The 17,056-nt window shown below is 39.9% G+C and overlaps 1 protein-coding gene across 3 annotated transcripts in view; it reads left to right on the plus strand.

Moving 5' to 3' along the window:
• The window catches only part of zcchc9 (zinc finger, CCHC domain containing 9), a 43,948-nt gene that overhangs the window by 18,305 nt on the left and 8,587 nt on the right, over positions 1-17,056 (plus strand). For all 3 annotated transcript variants that reach the window (XM_039759269.1, XM_039759270.1, XM_039759271.1), the window contains exon 3: positions 10,977-11,127. In XM_039759269.1, coding sequence (XP_039615203.1) covers positions 10,977-11,127 — 151 coding nt within the window. The remainder of the gene's footprint in view (positions 1-10,976; positions 11,128-17,056) is intronic.

Raw genomic sequence — 17,056 nt, forward strand, 5'->3', positions numbered from 1 at the left:
TTTGTGCAGTTGTAAGTTCTGTTTGTGTTACTGCAGAACTGCTATTCATTATCCATTTTTTACGGACAGAACATAAATTAATTGCATTTTTCCATCAAAATACACTGAATACCTTTAATACTGCAGTCATTTTTATTAGGTAATTGAAATGTATGAAAATGAATAATCTTTGTTTTAAGATTAATTTGGCTATCATGATGCCGGGCCTATTGCTGCATCCAAACGGTGCCATCTTTCGCCTTTACGCCTGGTGCAGCTGTGGTGTTCTTATATGTGAGTGGACATTTCTTGCAGGGAGGGCTTCTGTTCTCTTTCTCCGATGCAGAACTCCCCATCGTCATCTGAGTTCACCTCTTTTATAGCACTTATTTATTTGAAAACTAACAGTGTCAGATCGGGGCGAGCGTGAAACATAACCAAGAGAATAAAAATGATTTAAAAAAAAAAAAGCTAACCTTTACAAGTACCATAAATTTACACCAGCTATTACAGATTCAAATCAAATGTATGTTTCTATTGTATAATAGTAACAATAAGAGCAACTCACTACTCAAAATGTTTGTGACTTGGCAAGGCCCGAACCCGCAACCTATTGATTATGAGTCAGCAGTTGTTTCCGCTGTACTACCAAAGCAGTCATAACAACGAAGTACACTAACCCGATTTATTTTTCTTCAGTTATAGTCTTGAATAAAAGCGCACTTGTTTTGTTATACTTGTACCTTTTGTGAAAGTGCTTATTTGATATTTGGACTTCAGTCTTCACACATTATACTGTTCATGTCAATATTTTGTTGTTAGTACTAAAACATGAAAAAAGTTTATTTTTTAGGTATGTATTTCTGTGATGATACACTTACAAAGATCTTTGCAGACACGGAACACACATGAAATGCTGCGTTCCAAATAACCATATATTATTTACACTATACAGCTCCCGGTACCTCACTGCCAGATTAACAAGGCTTGAGCTGGGAGAGCTTTTTGCCGTTTCTGTGGTGGTGGCTGGATGGGATAGTAGGCTGCTTGCGCTTATCATCGCATTTACAAAACAAAAGATGCTGATGGAGAGGTGCGAACGGATTTAAGGTGGGCCGGGTTTACGAGTTTTTCCGTAGGCTTTGGTAATTCTAATGTTGAAAAAACTCTTTAGAATAACCTAGACAAGAACAGGCCATTCAGTCCAACAAAGTTAGCCAGTCATGTCCGCTTAATTCTTCGAAAAAAACATCGTCTGGTTTTGAAAGTTCCTAAAGTGTTACTGCCTACCACTGTACTTGGTAGCTTTTTCCAAGTGTCTGTGGTTCTCTGTGTAAAGAGAAAATTTACCTTTAACAAGTGAAATTTACCTTTAACATGTTTCCAACTGTGTCCTCATGTTCTTGATGAATTCATTTTAAAATGACAGTCTCGATCCAATCCCTTCATAATTTTAAACACTTCAATCGTGTCACCTCAAACTCTTTTAGCTTAAACTGAAAAGGCTTAGCTCTTTTAATCTTCATAATTAATCTCCTTTACCCCTGGAATCAGCCTAGTTGCTCTTCTCTGGACCTTTTCTAGTGTTGCTATGTCCTTTTTTGTAGCCTGGAGTCTAAAACTGCACACAATACTCCAAATAAGTCCTCACCAGTGCATTATAAAGGTTGAGCATAACCTCCACACATTGTGCTATACACTGTGTGCACAATTATTAGGCAAGTGAGTATTTTGACCATATCATCATTTTTAATGCGTATATTCCAACTCCAAGCTGTATTAACTTGAATGCTTATTGGATTTAAGCACGTCAGGTGATGTGTATTTGTGTAATGAGGGAGGGTGTGGCCTAAGGAGATCAACACCCTATATTAAGGTGTGCAGAATTATTAGGCAGCTAGTTTTCCTCAGGCAAAATGGGCCATAAAAGAGATTTAACTGACTCTGAAAAGTCAAAAATTGTAAAAAGTCTTTCAGAGGGATGCAGCACTTTTGGAATTGCTAAGATATTGGTGTGTGATCACAGAACCATCAAACATTTTGTTGCAAATAGTCAACAGGGTCGCAAGAAACGTGTTGAGAACAAAAGACGCAAATTAGCTGCCAAAGATTTGAGAAGAATCAAACGTGAAGCTACCAGGAACCCATTATCCTCCAGTACTTTCATATTCCAGAGCTGCAACCTACCTGGAGTGCCCAGAAGTACAAGGTGTTCAGTGCTCAAAGACATGGCCAAGGTAAGGAGGGCTGAAACCCAACCACCACTGAACAAGAAACATAAGTTGAAACGTCAAAACTGGGCCAAGAAATATCTGAAGACAGATTTTTTTCAAAGGTTTTATTGGCCGATGAGATGAGAGTGACTCTTGATGGACCAGATGGATGGACCTGTGGATCAGTAATGGGCACAGAGCTCCACTCCAACGTGGAGGTGGGGTACTGGTATGAGCTGGTATTTTTAAAGATGAGCTAGTTGGACCTTTTGCATTGAAGATGAACTCAAAATCAACTCCCAAACCTACTGCCAGTTTTTCAAGACACTTTCTTCAAACAGTGATACAGGAAAAAGACCATGATTTTATGCAGGCCAATGCTCCATCACTTGCATCGAAGTTCTCCACTGCGTGGCCAGCCAGTAAAGGCCTTAAAGATGAAGGAATAATGACATGGCCCCCCTTCCTCATCTGACCTAAACCCTATCGAGAACTTGTGGGCACTTCTTAAACGCTAGATTTACGGGGGAGAAAAACAATACACCTCTCTGAAGAGTGTCTGGGAGGCTGTAGTCACTGCTCCACAAAAAGCTGATCGTCAACAGATCAAGAAACTGACAGACTCCATGAATGGAAAGGCTTATGACTGTTATTGGAAAGAAGGGTGGCTATATTGGTCATTGATTGATTGATTTATTTTTTTTGAAATGTCAGAGATGTTTATTTGTAAATTTTGAGGTGTTTGTTTATTATTCTCACTATAACAGATGAAAATAAACAAGTGAGATGGGAAAATTTTCATTTTTCCTTTAGTTGCATAATAAATCTGCACACTAATAGTTGCCTAATAATTGTGCGCACATATGTATTCCCCTGATGATGTTCACACTCACATTTCCGTTGTGAAACATTCAGGTTTCAGGTTTATTAACATTTTGGATTGACTGATAGCACTGTGTTTGTTCCATATTAAAATGAATCCTCAAAAATACAACTTGCCTAATAATTCTGCACTCCCTGTATAACCTAACATTCTGTTTGCCTTCTTAATGGCTTCTGAACACTTGTCAGGAAGTTGATAGCATGGAGTTCACTGTGACTCCTAAATCCTTCTCATAAGGTGTACTCTTGATTTTAAGACCTCTCATTGTGTATTCAAATGTAACATTTTTACTTCCTATTTGTAATACTTTACATTTACTAACATTAAGTTCCATCTGCCACCAATCTGCCTAAGCCTGTATGCTGTCCAAGTCCTTCTGTAATGATTTAACGGATTCCAAATTGTCTGCTAATCCACCTATCTTGGTATCATCTGCAAACTTAACCAGCTTGTTACTCTGAGTCATTTATATATATTAAAATAGCAGCCCTAGCACTGACCCCTGTAGAACACAATTCTTAACATCAGCCAATTTTGATAAGGTTCCTCGCACCATCACCCTCTGCTTCTTGTGTTTGAGCCAATTCTGCACCCATCTAAAAATATCCGCCTGAACTCCAACTTCCTTTAGTTGGATGCCCAACCTCTCATGTGGCACCTTTATCAAATGCTTTCTGAAAGTCAAGATAAGTATCTTGCTCCCCTTTAATCATATCCTTCTGTTGCTTCCTTATAGAATTCCAACATGTTAGTAAAACATGACCTCCCTCTTCTGAACCCATGCTGACTGTTGTGATAGAAACCAGGCATTAGCGAGTCCAAGATCCCGAACATGAACACACAAAGAGTCCCTGGTTCAAATAAAGGATGGGTTTGTTTACCACAATACCTTTACTGTCACATAAGCACAAACACAAGTTTTTCTCTCCACAATATTTTTCTTCTCACCACCGTACTAAACTCTTCCAGTCAAGTGCTGCTCTACTTCCTCCCTCCATCCTCTGACTCAACTGGACAAGGGAGTGTGGTCCCTTTTATTAAAGAACCCGGTAGTACTTCCCGTGCCAGGGCCATCGCCAGAAGGAGGCACTTCTGGGTCATATGGAAGTCCCATTTTAGGGAGCTCACCTCCCAGCAGTGCCCCCTTGCGGCACCCAAGGACACTAATAGGGCTGTGTTGCCAGACTACACTTCCCAGCATGCAATACTGGTTCCATACTGGACACTGATATCCAGGGCCACTGCTATCTAGTGTGCTGGGCAAGTAAAAAGTCCCCTGCGACATCTTCCCTTTCTGGTCAACTGTCCATCCATCCTTTCTGGCCCTCTCTTCCGGGTGTGATCCCCTTCACCTTCCTGGCTGGGATGCCTGTCTGCCTGCTGGGAGCCTCCCATCTGTTTAAGGAATCATTCCTTTTTTTGGCTAGGATGCCTGTGCAGCCTGTGTGGCATTTACATTGTTCAGAAAACTCCTATACTGTACTTTCCAAGTGCTGCTCAAACTTATCCTAAATAATTCCTTCCACTAATTTTCATGTGATGCATGTTAAGCTTACTGGCCTATAGTTGCTTGGATCTGCCCAGTCACCCTTTTTATATAACAAGATAATATTTGCCATTTTCCAGTCCTTCAGAATTTCCCGAGTGCGCAGTGACTTCCTAAAACTATGCGCCAAGGGTTTATATATGTACTCGCTACCCTCCTTAAGAACTCGAATCGTAAATATTATCTGGTCCTGGTGATTTGTTTGATTTCAGCCTATTTAATCTGAGCAGTACTTCTCCCTCCACAATTTCCAAATCCTTCAGTAACCCCTTAGTAGTCCCATTTACCACTATGAGGTTATCCAGTTCCTCACTTTTGAAGACCTCAGAAAAATGCAAGTTTACAGCATCCACTATTTCACTGTCTGTATCTTTTAATTCCTCTTTACCATTTCTGATGCACTTTACCTCTTCCTTGACTGTTCTTTTACTACTAAAATACTGACAGAATCTCTTTGGGTCGTCTTTTGCCTTATCTGCTATATTTCTTTCTAGCTGTCTTTTAGCCTCCCTAATATCCTTCTTAATGGTTGCTCTCATATTCTTATACGCCCTATGATTCACTTTGGAGTTATTAGTCTTATATGCCGTATAAAGCGTGTTTTTTCCTTTGCAGCTTCTTTTTTTATCTCTTTATTTAACTCTTTTAGGGCTAATTTTTTTTTTCTTTTCTCCCAGGGCTGAATATTTTTCTAAAAACTTTGTTTTACAAAAAGAACACAAAACAATTGTTTAACTTATCAAAGCAACAAAAAATATTTATTTTTGAACAATATAACTGTTTTGCATTTTGTATGAGCCTGCATACTATATAATGTAACATATTATTTCACATACTGTAAATTTCACAAAGCAAAGTTTGGTAACGCTCAAAGCATCCAATTGCGTGCAATGCCACCTTGCACTGCTTACAATATGTGTTGCACTGGTGCCTCTTTTTCAATAGTCTGTTGCTGCACACAACACAGTCAGGCTTGTACTTTTTGTCCTCATATGTTGCAGGAAAGTGGCGCTCAGTCAGCCTGTCTGGCACTGCTCTTTGTAATGGCCTTCCCTGCTTTGCCAAAGGCACTCCAACATATTCTGCCAGCAAGTTGTCCACCACCTTCTTGCGGAAATCTGCCGCAGTCATAGTACTGTCACTGTTTGCCTGCTTGAATAATATATATCCATTTGTGAGTGCAATCTCACGGATGCGATGGTACACAGTGTGGTACCACTTGGTGGACTTATGGCCGTAAGCATATGACCCCAGCATCTGATCCAGTTGATCAACTCCAGCCATTTTACAATTGTACTCTTCAAGTGCAATGGGCTTGTCCAGCTTCCTACCTTCTGGGTTTCCTTTTGAACGAAATTATCTTCTCACATAAATTGTTGGTGTGAACTGTAGTAAGACAAGTCACCTGTTTGACATCATGCCATGTCAATGCCACCAAGTTATCCGCCCACATGAAAACAGGATTGTCACCTTTTTTCATTTTCAGCCTCTCTGGCTTCAACTGTAAAGGCATGTGTCTCCTGTTCACCCTTACTGTGCCACAAGCTCCAATTCCCCTGCTCTGTAGCTCTATGAACAATTCTGGTGAATTATAAAAATTGTCCATGTACACAACATGTCCCAAATGTTCATAGCCCTGAAGCAGCTCCAGCACAACCTGAGTTGTTAAAGGACAGTTCTATCTTTGAAAAGAATGCTTACCAGTGTAAGTAATTAATTTTTTGGCAGAAACCAGTGTTTGCTTCTGCCAATACAATATCCTTGATGCCATACTTGGTGGGCTTATCTGGCATATATTGGCGGAAAAAAAGCCGTCCCTTATATTTTATCATGGACTCCTCCACAGACAAATCACGGCTAGGCTGATAAAATTGTTTATAGGTTAGCTCCACTATGTCAAGCAGGGGCTAAACTTTATACATGGGGTTATAGCCTGGCTCACCCCTTGGGATTTGCTTCTGGTTATCACAAAAGTGAATGAAGCTTTACAGCAGCAGGTACCTATCACGCGGCATAACCTGTCCAAAGCCACCAGGTGACAAAGTACGTTTGGACCAATGCTCCCTGAAATTATATCGCCAGTCCAGTCCCATCTCTATCTGCAATGCCACAAAGCCCTTCATCTCGTCTTTGGTTGTGGGTTTCCACTTCGAAAAACGAGAATGCGGAGCAAGCGCATCCCGCGATTCAAAAAATTGCTCTGCGTACCTGTTTGTCTCATCAGCTATCAGTTGAAAAACTGCCTCAGGAAAAAACAGCCTGCAATAGTCCAGCGGCGTGTAATCGGTTGTGTCCAGCAGCAAGCCGTGCCTTTTTGTAAAGTCCGGTAGCCAGTTCGGCTCCCAAGGATCAATTTCTGGGTATTCCTCCCAAGCGAACTTTGCCGTAGGTGCACCGACAGCGCGAATGCGCTCAGCTGCCAGCCGAGCAGCTGCGGTGGCATCGGCTAGTCTCCGATCGGCTGATGCCTGCTCCTCAATTTCTTCCTCAATCTCCTGATCACTATCAAAGAAATCGGAATCTGACAAATCTCTGACAGCTGATTGTCACCCTCTATCCCTGGATGTCGACTTTTGTCGACATCGGCCCTCAGCCCCTTCTGTCGACAAAAGTCGACATCCGCCCTAAAAGAGTTAACCCACTGTGGAGTTTTTTAAAATTTCCTATTAATTCCAAATTTAGTTATGTACATGTCCTGCATTACATGCAGAACATTTATAAATCTGTTCCACTGCTCCTTGGCTGTCTCCACACTTAAAAGATTAACCGAGTCTATCCTCCTTAGACTTTGTCACATCTGCTCAAAATTTGCCCTACCAAAGTTAAACAAGAATTTTAGTCTTTGCATCCGCACTCTTTAAAAAAAAAAACACCAAGAACTGTATTATATTATGGTCACTTGACCCTAGTGGTTCACCTCTGTACCCTCAATTTCATCTTGATTGTTATAAAATACAAAAACCAGACAAACTTCACCCCGCATTGGCGCTTTAACATGCTGTGTTAAAAAAACAGTCACTGTTTATTTCTAAAAACTCCTGCTCTTGTGCTCCTCCATTTGCAGGGTTATCTTGGTTAATATTCAGATAATTAAAGTCTCCCATTATTATAATATCCCCCTGTAAACTTGCCTTTTTAATATTACTAAAATGATGTGTGATGAAATTACTGTCTGCATTGGGTGGTCTATAACACACTACTAAAATAAGGCCTCTTTCCCTAATGCTTTCCAGGCGAAGCCACATGTCCTCATTAAGGTGGGGTTAATCGTCCAAATGAAGAGGACTTTAAATTCTGTTTGACATAAACAGCAACTCCACCTCCTTTTCTGTTCTGTCTGTTCTTCCTAAAAATGTGTATCCCTGTATGTTACACTCATCCCCATCTTTGCTGTTTAGCCAGATTTCCATTATTGCTATAGTATCATAATTATGCTCCTCTACATACCACTCCAACTCACTTATCTTATTTTTGATACTTCTAGCATTAAGGCAAGCTATTTTTAATGTATTACTCCTTTTATATTTAATTGTTGGGGTAGAATATACATTACTCCCATTTTTATTTCTACAGCATTTTTTGTTCCTCCATGTATAGTTCTAAACCTGGCCTGTCCTGAACTCCTTGCCCCCACTTTCCCTATTTTTAACAATCCTCGACTAGCCTACTCGTATGCCTCCCCAATACATTGGTACCCCTCCGGTTCAGATGTAACCTGTCGTGGCAGAAAAGGTCCCATTCTTTTCAAAAGGAGTTCCAATGCCCCATAAACCTATATCCTTCTACCCTGCACCAAGATTTGAGCCATGCGTTAAGCCTTCCAATCTCCTCCGTCTTACCTGTATTGGCATGTGGCACAGGCAGAACTTCAGAGAAGACTACATTATCAGTTCTGCTCCTCAGCCTGGCACCCAACTGTTTGAATTTTGAATTTGGATTACACAACTGACAGACTACCCTTATGTATGTCATTTGTTCCAACATGGGCAATGACAACTGGATCCACCCTCACTCTGGCCAAAAACATATCCACGCTTCCAGGGAGGTCCCCCACCTGTGCACCTAGAAGGCAACACACTGTGCAAGACTCTCTGTCTCTGGAGCAAACCTGTGCTTCAGTCCCCCAAATGATTGAGTCCCCAACTATCACTATCTCTCTCTTTCTGGGACTTGATTTTGAGGTGGCCCATTGGAACTGCTTATCCCTGCCTACCATGTCAGAATCATCAGAGACACCGTCCAGCTTTGCAAGGACCTGAAAACGGTTTGACACTTCTAATATTGTGGTTGATGATGCTGAACAGTGTGCCTTTTGACCGTGACCTACCTAAATCTACCTGTCTGGTCTGGAATCTCTTCCCATGCCACCTTATAGGTTCACACTATGTCTCTAAAGGACATCTGGGCCAGGTCTGCCCATTTTCTACTGCACTGCAGGCCAGCCAGCTTCTCCTCAAGTTATTGTCCCTGAGCTCGAGGTGCTGGATTAACTGTCATCACTTGCAGATGTAGCCCTCACAGATGACTGGCTCCTCCAAGCCATCATCCCTTTACGCTCCTATATCATTCTTCCTCTCAACTGCCTGCTGTCTGTACTTCTACGAGGTTAAGTTTAATTTTCTCTGACTGTTTTTCTAACTTTGCGCTCGTCTTATTCCTTATTTAAAAGCTCTCCAATCACACTGTCTGTATTCCCCCATATTAATAAACCCTTATGCTGTCACCCACTTAACTGTACTACTGCTAAGAACTAATCAATCTTAAATAAATAAATAAATCTTGCTTAGTGAATATCTGCTGCTAGTTAATTTTTTACTGTCTTATCTGCTTCTACAGCGACTAATGCCTGATCAGGCATCTTAACTGTTTTCTACCCTGCCTCCTCAATTCTAGTTAAGATAACAAAAACAAGTACAAGTACACAGAACTTTTTCAAGTACACCTCCAAACACCCGCTACTTTTGCTCAGCTCAAGCTCTTTTGCAGACTCACAAACAAGCAATCATGGTTGAGAACCAGAAAAGCAGTGGTCAGCCACAGAAACCGAGTGAAGCAAAGCAGCAATACATGAAGCTTTCTTCCATTTTAAACTTTAAGACATCCAGTGCCATTATTGGTGCAGAACTGGTTGAAACCACTGGGACACCCATCTACATTCCAAAGAAGTCTTATGAGAAGTGCTCTTCATGTTTACAACAAACAAAGCCACTCTCACAGAGTGCATGCAGTTTGTTTGCCAAAGGGCCTAAGAATGGTACATGGATGGATGTCTGTAGGTAACAGTGATGCACAGTAGGAGGTTCCCTATAGGGTTGGGGCTGCATTTCTGCAACTTTAGCTTGTGATTTGATAAAAGTTGTTAGACCCCCACATTGCTGAGAAGTACAGTCAGGTACTTGTCTATAATGTAACAGATGGTGTGTCCCCAGAGAGTGACAGTGTCAGCATCGTTGAGCCAGACTGGGATTATTTGCAGAGACAGAAGTAAGTAAGACAGCCAAAGTCTGCATATGGCAAATTCACTTAGAGCAGCCTACCATGCGAGTACTTGCAGAAATTGCATGCAAAGGCTCTAAGAGAATTGCTGCTATTTTTAAGGAAGAGGGTCACACTAAATGTTGATTTCATTTATGTTTTGCTCTGTTTATTGCACTTTCTAGAATGTGTATTGGTGAATAAAAACTATTCTTCAAAGGTCTGCTTTCTGACAGAGTTGTCACTTTACAGCATTCTTTTCACAAGAGCATAAGACTTTTGCACAGTACTGTATATATTTGGTAGAGAAGATTCCCCACTTACTATTTTCTTTGAGGTTTCCTCCTTTCAGCAGCATTGTTTTAGTAGATGGGTATTTTGTGTAATCTGTTACTTAATGACACAAGAACATTATCGTTGTTTCAAAAACCTAAATGTATCTGTGTTATTGTGGCTATTTACCTAAAAGCATTTTCCCACTGCTTTATGAATGTTTGGCACAGTATGAGTTTTTTTTTCCATATGATGCTACCTTTGTTTCTTTTTGGTAGAGATGGTAAAGTATGCATCAGGAATGTTGTTTTTTATTTTTTGTTTGTTACAACATAAATACCTCAGAGCTAATTCCCCTGTCAGAAAGTTGTGTGTATGTTTTTCCCAGCCTATATTTTTTTTTCTACTTTAAATTTAGGATTGAAAGACTCCATAGTCACCTCAAGAATTAGAGTAGTCACATGGGAAATAAAGCTATTCTGAACACAATAAATGCATCCATCTAGTAAATTTTTAATTTTTCCTTCTATGTCAGCATTTGTTAATTATCTGTTTTTTGTTTGCCATCCACACCTCCTACCCTCCCCTTTTTATGATGGGAAAACAGATATGTTTCAACTGCAGAAAAACTGGCCATGGTCTAGCCGATTGTCCACAGGCAGAAGAGGATCAGGAACTGGGAAGAGGAATTTGCTACCGTTGTGGATCTGCTGAACATGAAATCCATAGATGCAGAGCAAAAATAGACCCTGCAGTTGGTAAGAAAGTGAAACATTGGTTTAAATAGTTGTCTTTAATTTAGTAAAAAAATATCCTGCAAAACATTTTCACACTTTTTCTGTTCATGTTATGTTTAAATTCGGTTTTGATATTATCACTGCTATAACCGAGGTATTATAGGAAATCTGTCAAAGTCTGTAGCAGGGACTGAAGTATATACAGTAGTAGAGCATCACTGTATTTCACAAAAAAGCAAAGGCATTTTCTGATAGTGTCATTGTCAAGGTACTATGACTGGATTGGTCACCGCCATAACAATTGTTTAGAAAATTAATTTGAAATTTTGTTGGCTGCATCAAATAAGCAATTGGTACCCAACACTTTACATCTATGTAATATTTAATATCTATGTGAAAGTTAAAAATCACTTATCAAACGTTTATTATCATTTAGAGCTATATCAAATGAATGGCTGTTACATTGGGCTAAGAAGATGGAATGCTGCTTTGAAGGTCCTACTATTAATATAATTGTGATTGATTCTACTTCAGTACTTTACATTATTAACACCTGAAAGGTAGCACTGGGCAGTATGACCAAAATTCTATATCACGGTATTTTTCAAAATTATACCAGTTTCACGGTATTTTTTCCCCATGCATGAGTGGATGTTAACCAAATTTCCACTGCACTACTGCGACTACTGTCTAAGAATAACCTATTCCACTGTCATGAGAATTGTACATTGTATAAAAAAACATTGTAATGTGCACACAAGTATTAATACAAGTTTGCATGGCCCCATAAAGTGATAGTTTTCAAGGGTGTGGCACTAATGAAGAGAAGGAATCACACTGCATGATAGATGCATTCAAAATATAGAGCCTTTTTATTGAACAATATTTGCAAACAACTTAAACTAAAATTTTGAAAAAATATTTTCAACCATCCGAAGAGGCATTTAGACTTAGTAAAATATCCAAAGGTGCTTGTCAAAAGTTGTATTGCACTGAACAATGTCTTAGAAAAGGAATAAATAGTAAATATTTTTTGTAAACCAACTACACTTTGTTAATGTTAACAATCTCTGTCCACTGACATGTTTAAGTGACTTTTAAAACAACTTTATCATCATTAAACTACATAATATTTAAACTAATAAATAATAACAATAAAGTAAATAATAGTGCAACTTCCAGTAATAATACTATTACTTCCAAGACTTCAAGCCCAGGTGCATTACACAGTGTTCACCAAATAAAAATAAAATAAAACAATTGCAACTTGGTGATGACATCTTTACCAACTGAACCATCATTAAGGCAAACTGCATTAATATGGACCTTGCTTCAAGCTAAGTTATATACATAAACTAGCAAAATACCCGCGCTTCGCAGCAGCAAAGTACTGCCTTACAATTTTTATTAAGAAGAAAAGTAAACCTTTTTAAACTGAGGGAAAATATACCAATAATTATTTGTTAAGGATCTCTTTGTATATCACGTTGTAAGTTCGGCCCTCCAGTTGTAATATGACCAAGGTGTGCGCTGAGCTTACTCTTGAGCATGCAACGTACAGTTGGCCATGTGAAAAGCAATCTTGCCTCAAATCTCACAGCTTGAATTGCTGCTGTCATAATCGGTTTGAATTTCATGGTTTGTTTCAATTACAACAATATTTGCAGGACTACTTGTGTTGAAGTGACATTCGGCATCTGTCAAGCGTTGTAAGCATACAACCGGTTTCATCGATAACTTCATATCCAGCTTTTGAAAGTTTAAACATTCATAAACATCAAAGTGTCCACTACTGAAATCGTCACCTGTGAATCTAAGATGGTTAAGGCATTGGCAGTTGTCCAAAGGTGTAAAATATTTTAATGCGTGGGTATTTTGCTAGTGTGTGTGTGTGTGTATATATATATATATATATATATATATATATATATATATATATATATATATATATATACTGCTCAAAAGAATTAAAGGAACACTTTTTAATCAGAGTATAGCATAAAGTCAATGAAACTTATGGGATATTAATCTGGTCAGTTAAGTAGCAGAGGGGCTTATTAATCAGTTTCAGCTGCTGTGGTGTTAATGAAATTAACAACAGATGCACTAGAGGGGCAACAATGAGATGACCCCCAAAACAAGAATGGTTTAACAGGTGGAGGCCACTGACATTTTTCCCTCCTCATCTTTCCTGACTGTTTCTTCACTAGTTTTGTATTTGGCTACAGTCAGTGTCACTACTGGTAGCATGAGGCGATACCTGGACCCTACAGAGGTTGCACAGGTAGTCCAACTTCTCCAGGATGGCACATCAATACGTGTCATTGCCAGAAGGTTTGCTGTGTCTCCTGCACAGTCTCAAGGGCATGGAGAAGATTCTAGGAGACAAGCAGTTACTCTAGGAGAGCTGGAGAGGGCCATAGAAGGTCCATAACCCATCAGCAGGACCAGTATCTGCTCCTTTGGGCAAGGAGGAACAGGATGAGCACTGCCAGAGCCCTACAAAATGACCTCCAGCAAGCCACTGGTGTGAATGTCTCTGACCAAACAACCAGAAAGACTTCATGAGGGTGACCCAAGGGCCCCATGTCCTCTAATGGGCCCTGAGCTCACTGCCCAGCAGCATGCAGCTCGATTGGCATTTGCCATAGAATACCAGAATTGGCAGATGCACCACTGGTGCCCTGTGCTTTTTACAGATGAAAGCAGGTTCACCCTGAGCACGTGACAAAAGTGAAAGGGTCTGGAGAAGCCATGGAGAACATTATGCTGCCTGTAACATCATTCAGCATGAGCAGTTTGGTGGTGGGTTAATGATTGTCTGGGGAGGCATATCCATGGAGGGTCACACAGACCGCTACAGGCTTGACAAAGGCACCTTGGCTGCCATTAGGTATCAGGATGAAATCCTTGGACCCATTGTCAGACCCTATGCTGGTACAGTGGCTCCTGGTGCACGACAATTCCTGGCCTCATGTGGTGAGAGTATGCAGGCAGTTCCTGGAGGATGAAGGAATTGATACCATTGACTGGCCACCACACTTTCCTGACCTAAATCCAATAGAACACCTATGGGACATTATGTTTTGGTCCATCCAATGCCACCAGGTTGCACCTCAGACTGTCCAGGAGCTCAGTGATGCCCTGGTCCAGATCTGGGAGGAGATCCCCCACAACACCATCTGTCATCTCATTAGAAGCATGCACCGATGTTGTCAAGCATGTATACAAGAACACAGGGGCCATACAAAGTGCTGTGTACAATTTTGAGTTGCTGCAATTAAATTTTGGCAAAATGGACTAGCCTGCCACCTAATTTTTTCACTCTGATTTTTGGGCGTCTTTGAATTCAGGGCTCTGTAGGTTGATCATTTCCATCAAACGATGTGGCATCCTTTCGTTCCTAACACATTACCCAGTCTATATCAGTATAGATATCCAGGAGGATTTCTTTTTCCCATTGAGATCTGATGTGTTTTCAAAGTGTTCCTTTAATTTTTTGAGCAGTTTATATATATATATATATATATATATATATATATATATATATATATATATATATATATATATATATATATATAAAAAACACACATATAAACATATATACATACACATATCTACATATACACATCTACATATATATATACATATCAACACACATCAACATATATATATACATACATACATACATACATACATACACACACACACACACACACACATACATACATATATATATATCTATATATATATCTATATATATATATATCTCTATCTATATATATATATATATATATATATATATATCTCTATATATATATATATATATATATATATATATATATATATATATATATATATATCAAAATAATATGACCAAGCTGTGCACTGAGATTACTTTTGAGAATGCAATGTATAGTTTTGTCCAGGAGGAAAGCAATGTTGCCTCAAATCAATGCCAACCTTTTGTGGGGTATGTCCCTGAGACTTATTAATTGTCATTGCGAAGCAGAGCCTTACTGGAAATTTGAGGCATTTGAATTCAAATGGGAGATCAGAGGGTATAACGGTGATGCGAGGAATACATTCAGAGTATAGCGCTCTGCTGTTTTTTTGTGTAGCTGCCTTCACACAGCTTCTCCGCTGCTTTATAAACGAATGCCATATAAGGCAGTTGTTTCTCCTTGCTTCGCGGTTCTGTACTGTTTTATTGTTCGTTTATTACGATTATTATAGTTATTGTGTAGCTATTCGAGATTTACTGGTCAGGTACCCATTTCCTTTATTTAATCCGGGGCGTGTACGCTATTTTTTGTTCGTTTATCACGATTAGAGATATTTATTGATTCCCTTCTTTAGCTGACTGCCTGCTCATATAAGGCGCTCCGCTGGCTTTTGTTGAAGCAGCCTTTACACAGCTTCTCCGCTGTTTTATAAACAAACGACATATAAAGCCATCTTCTTTCTTTGCTTTGCCAAGGAAGCTGCCTTTTTATTTAATCCACGAGTTCTCCGCTGTTTTATTGTTCGTTTATTACAATTATTATAGTTCTCTTTATATATCATGTTGTCAGTTCAGCACTCTGGTTGTAATATGACGAAGCTGCGTGAGCTCACTCTTGAGAATGCAACGTATAGTTGTCCAGGAGAAAAGCAATCTTGCCTGAAATCAATGGCAACCTTTTTTTGGGTCTGTCCCTGAGACTTATTACTTCGTCAGTCAATCAGTGAGTGAGTCAGTCAGTGAGGGCTTAGCCCTCACTGACTGACTGACTCACTCACTCACTCACTGACTCACTTATCACTAATTCTCCAAGTTCCCGTGTAGGTAGAAGGCTTACTTACAAAAGTTAAGCAGGTTTCAATTCGAAATTCTACACGTAACGGTCATAACGGTCGACAACGTCTGCCATGTTGAACTTTCTTATTTATGGCCTCATCTTCACGAAATTTGGTAGGCGGCTTCCCTGCGCTAACCAAAACCGATGTACGTACTTATTTCGGTGGTATGATGCCATTGTCGGCCGCCATATTGAATTTTCCAAACGTCACAAATTCTCCAACTGCCCGTGTAGGTAGAAGGCTGAAATGTGGCAGGCCCATTTCTTACAGCTTACTTAAAAAAGTTAAGCAGGTTTCATTTCGAAATTGTCCGTGTAACGGTCATATCGGTCAACAACGTCCGCCATGTTGAACTTTCCTATTTACGGCCCCATCTTCACGAAATTTGGTAGGTGGCTTCCCTTAGCTAACCGAAACCAATGTACATGCTTATTTCGGTGGTATGACGCCACTGTCAGCCGCCATATTAAATTTTCCAACATCACTAATTCTCCATCTTCCCGTATAGGTAGAAGGCTGAAATTTGCAAGGCTCATTCCTTACAGCTTACTTACAAAAGTTAAGCAGGTTTCATTTTGAAATTCTACGCGTAATGGTCATAACGGTCAACAACGTCCGCCATGTTGAACTTTCTTATTTATGGCCCCATCTTCTCGAAATTTGGTAGGCGGCTTCCCTCCACTAACAAACCAATGTATGCATCTTATTTCGGTAGTATGATGCCACTGTCGGCCGCCATATTGAACTTTTCAACAGTCTTTGTTACTTATGGGCCCATCTTCAAGAAATTCTATCGATCAAAGAACTGTCACTTACCGAGTGGTTTCCATGCCTGGAGATACCACCTACCTTTTCCATTCTCTTTGTTACATATTGCACGGCCATATCAGGCTCACTCTTGATATCCGGAGGAACATTCTGTCTTATGTATTGAATGACTGGGACAGGTTCAAGGTGTGGACTGATGACGGTACAGGAGATAATTATACTACACAGGAGCACTAGAAGAGTGAAATGCTTAAGCCCTTCACCTATGGTTCTGCATGTGAGTTGATGGCTGCCGCTGAATTGTTCGATTGTCGCTTTCAAGTGTACCGAAATGGCCAAA

The sequence above is a fragment of the Polypterus senegalus genome, chromosome 7, assembly GCF_016835505.1.
Source record: "Polypterus senegalus isolate Bchr_013 chromosome 7, ASM1683550v1, whole genome shotgun sequence".
Taxonomy (NCBI): domain Eukaryota; kingdom Metazoa; phylum Chordata; class Cladistia; order Polypteriformes; family Polypteridae; genus Polypterus; species Polypterus senegalus.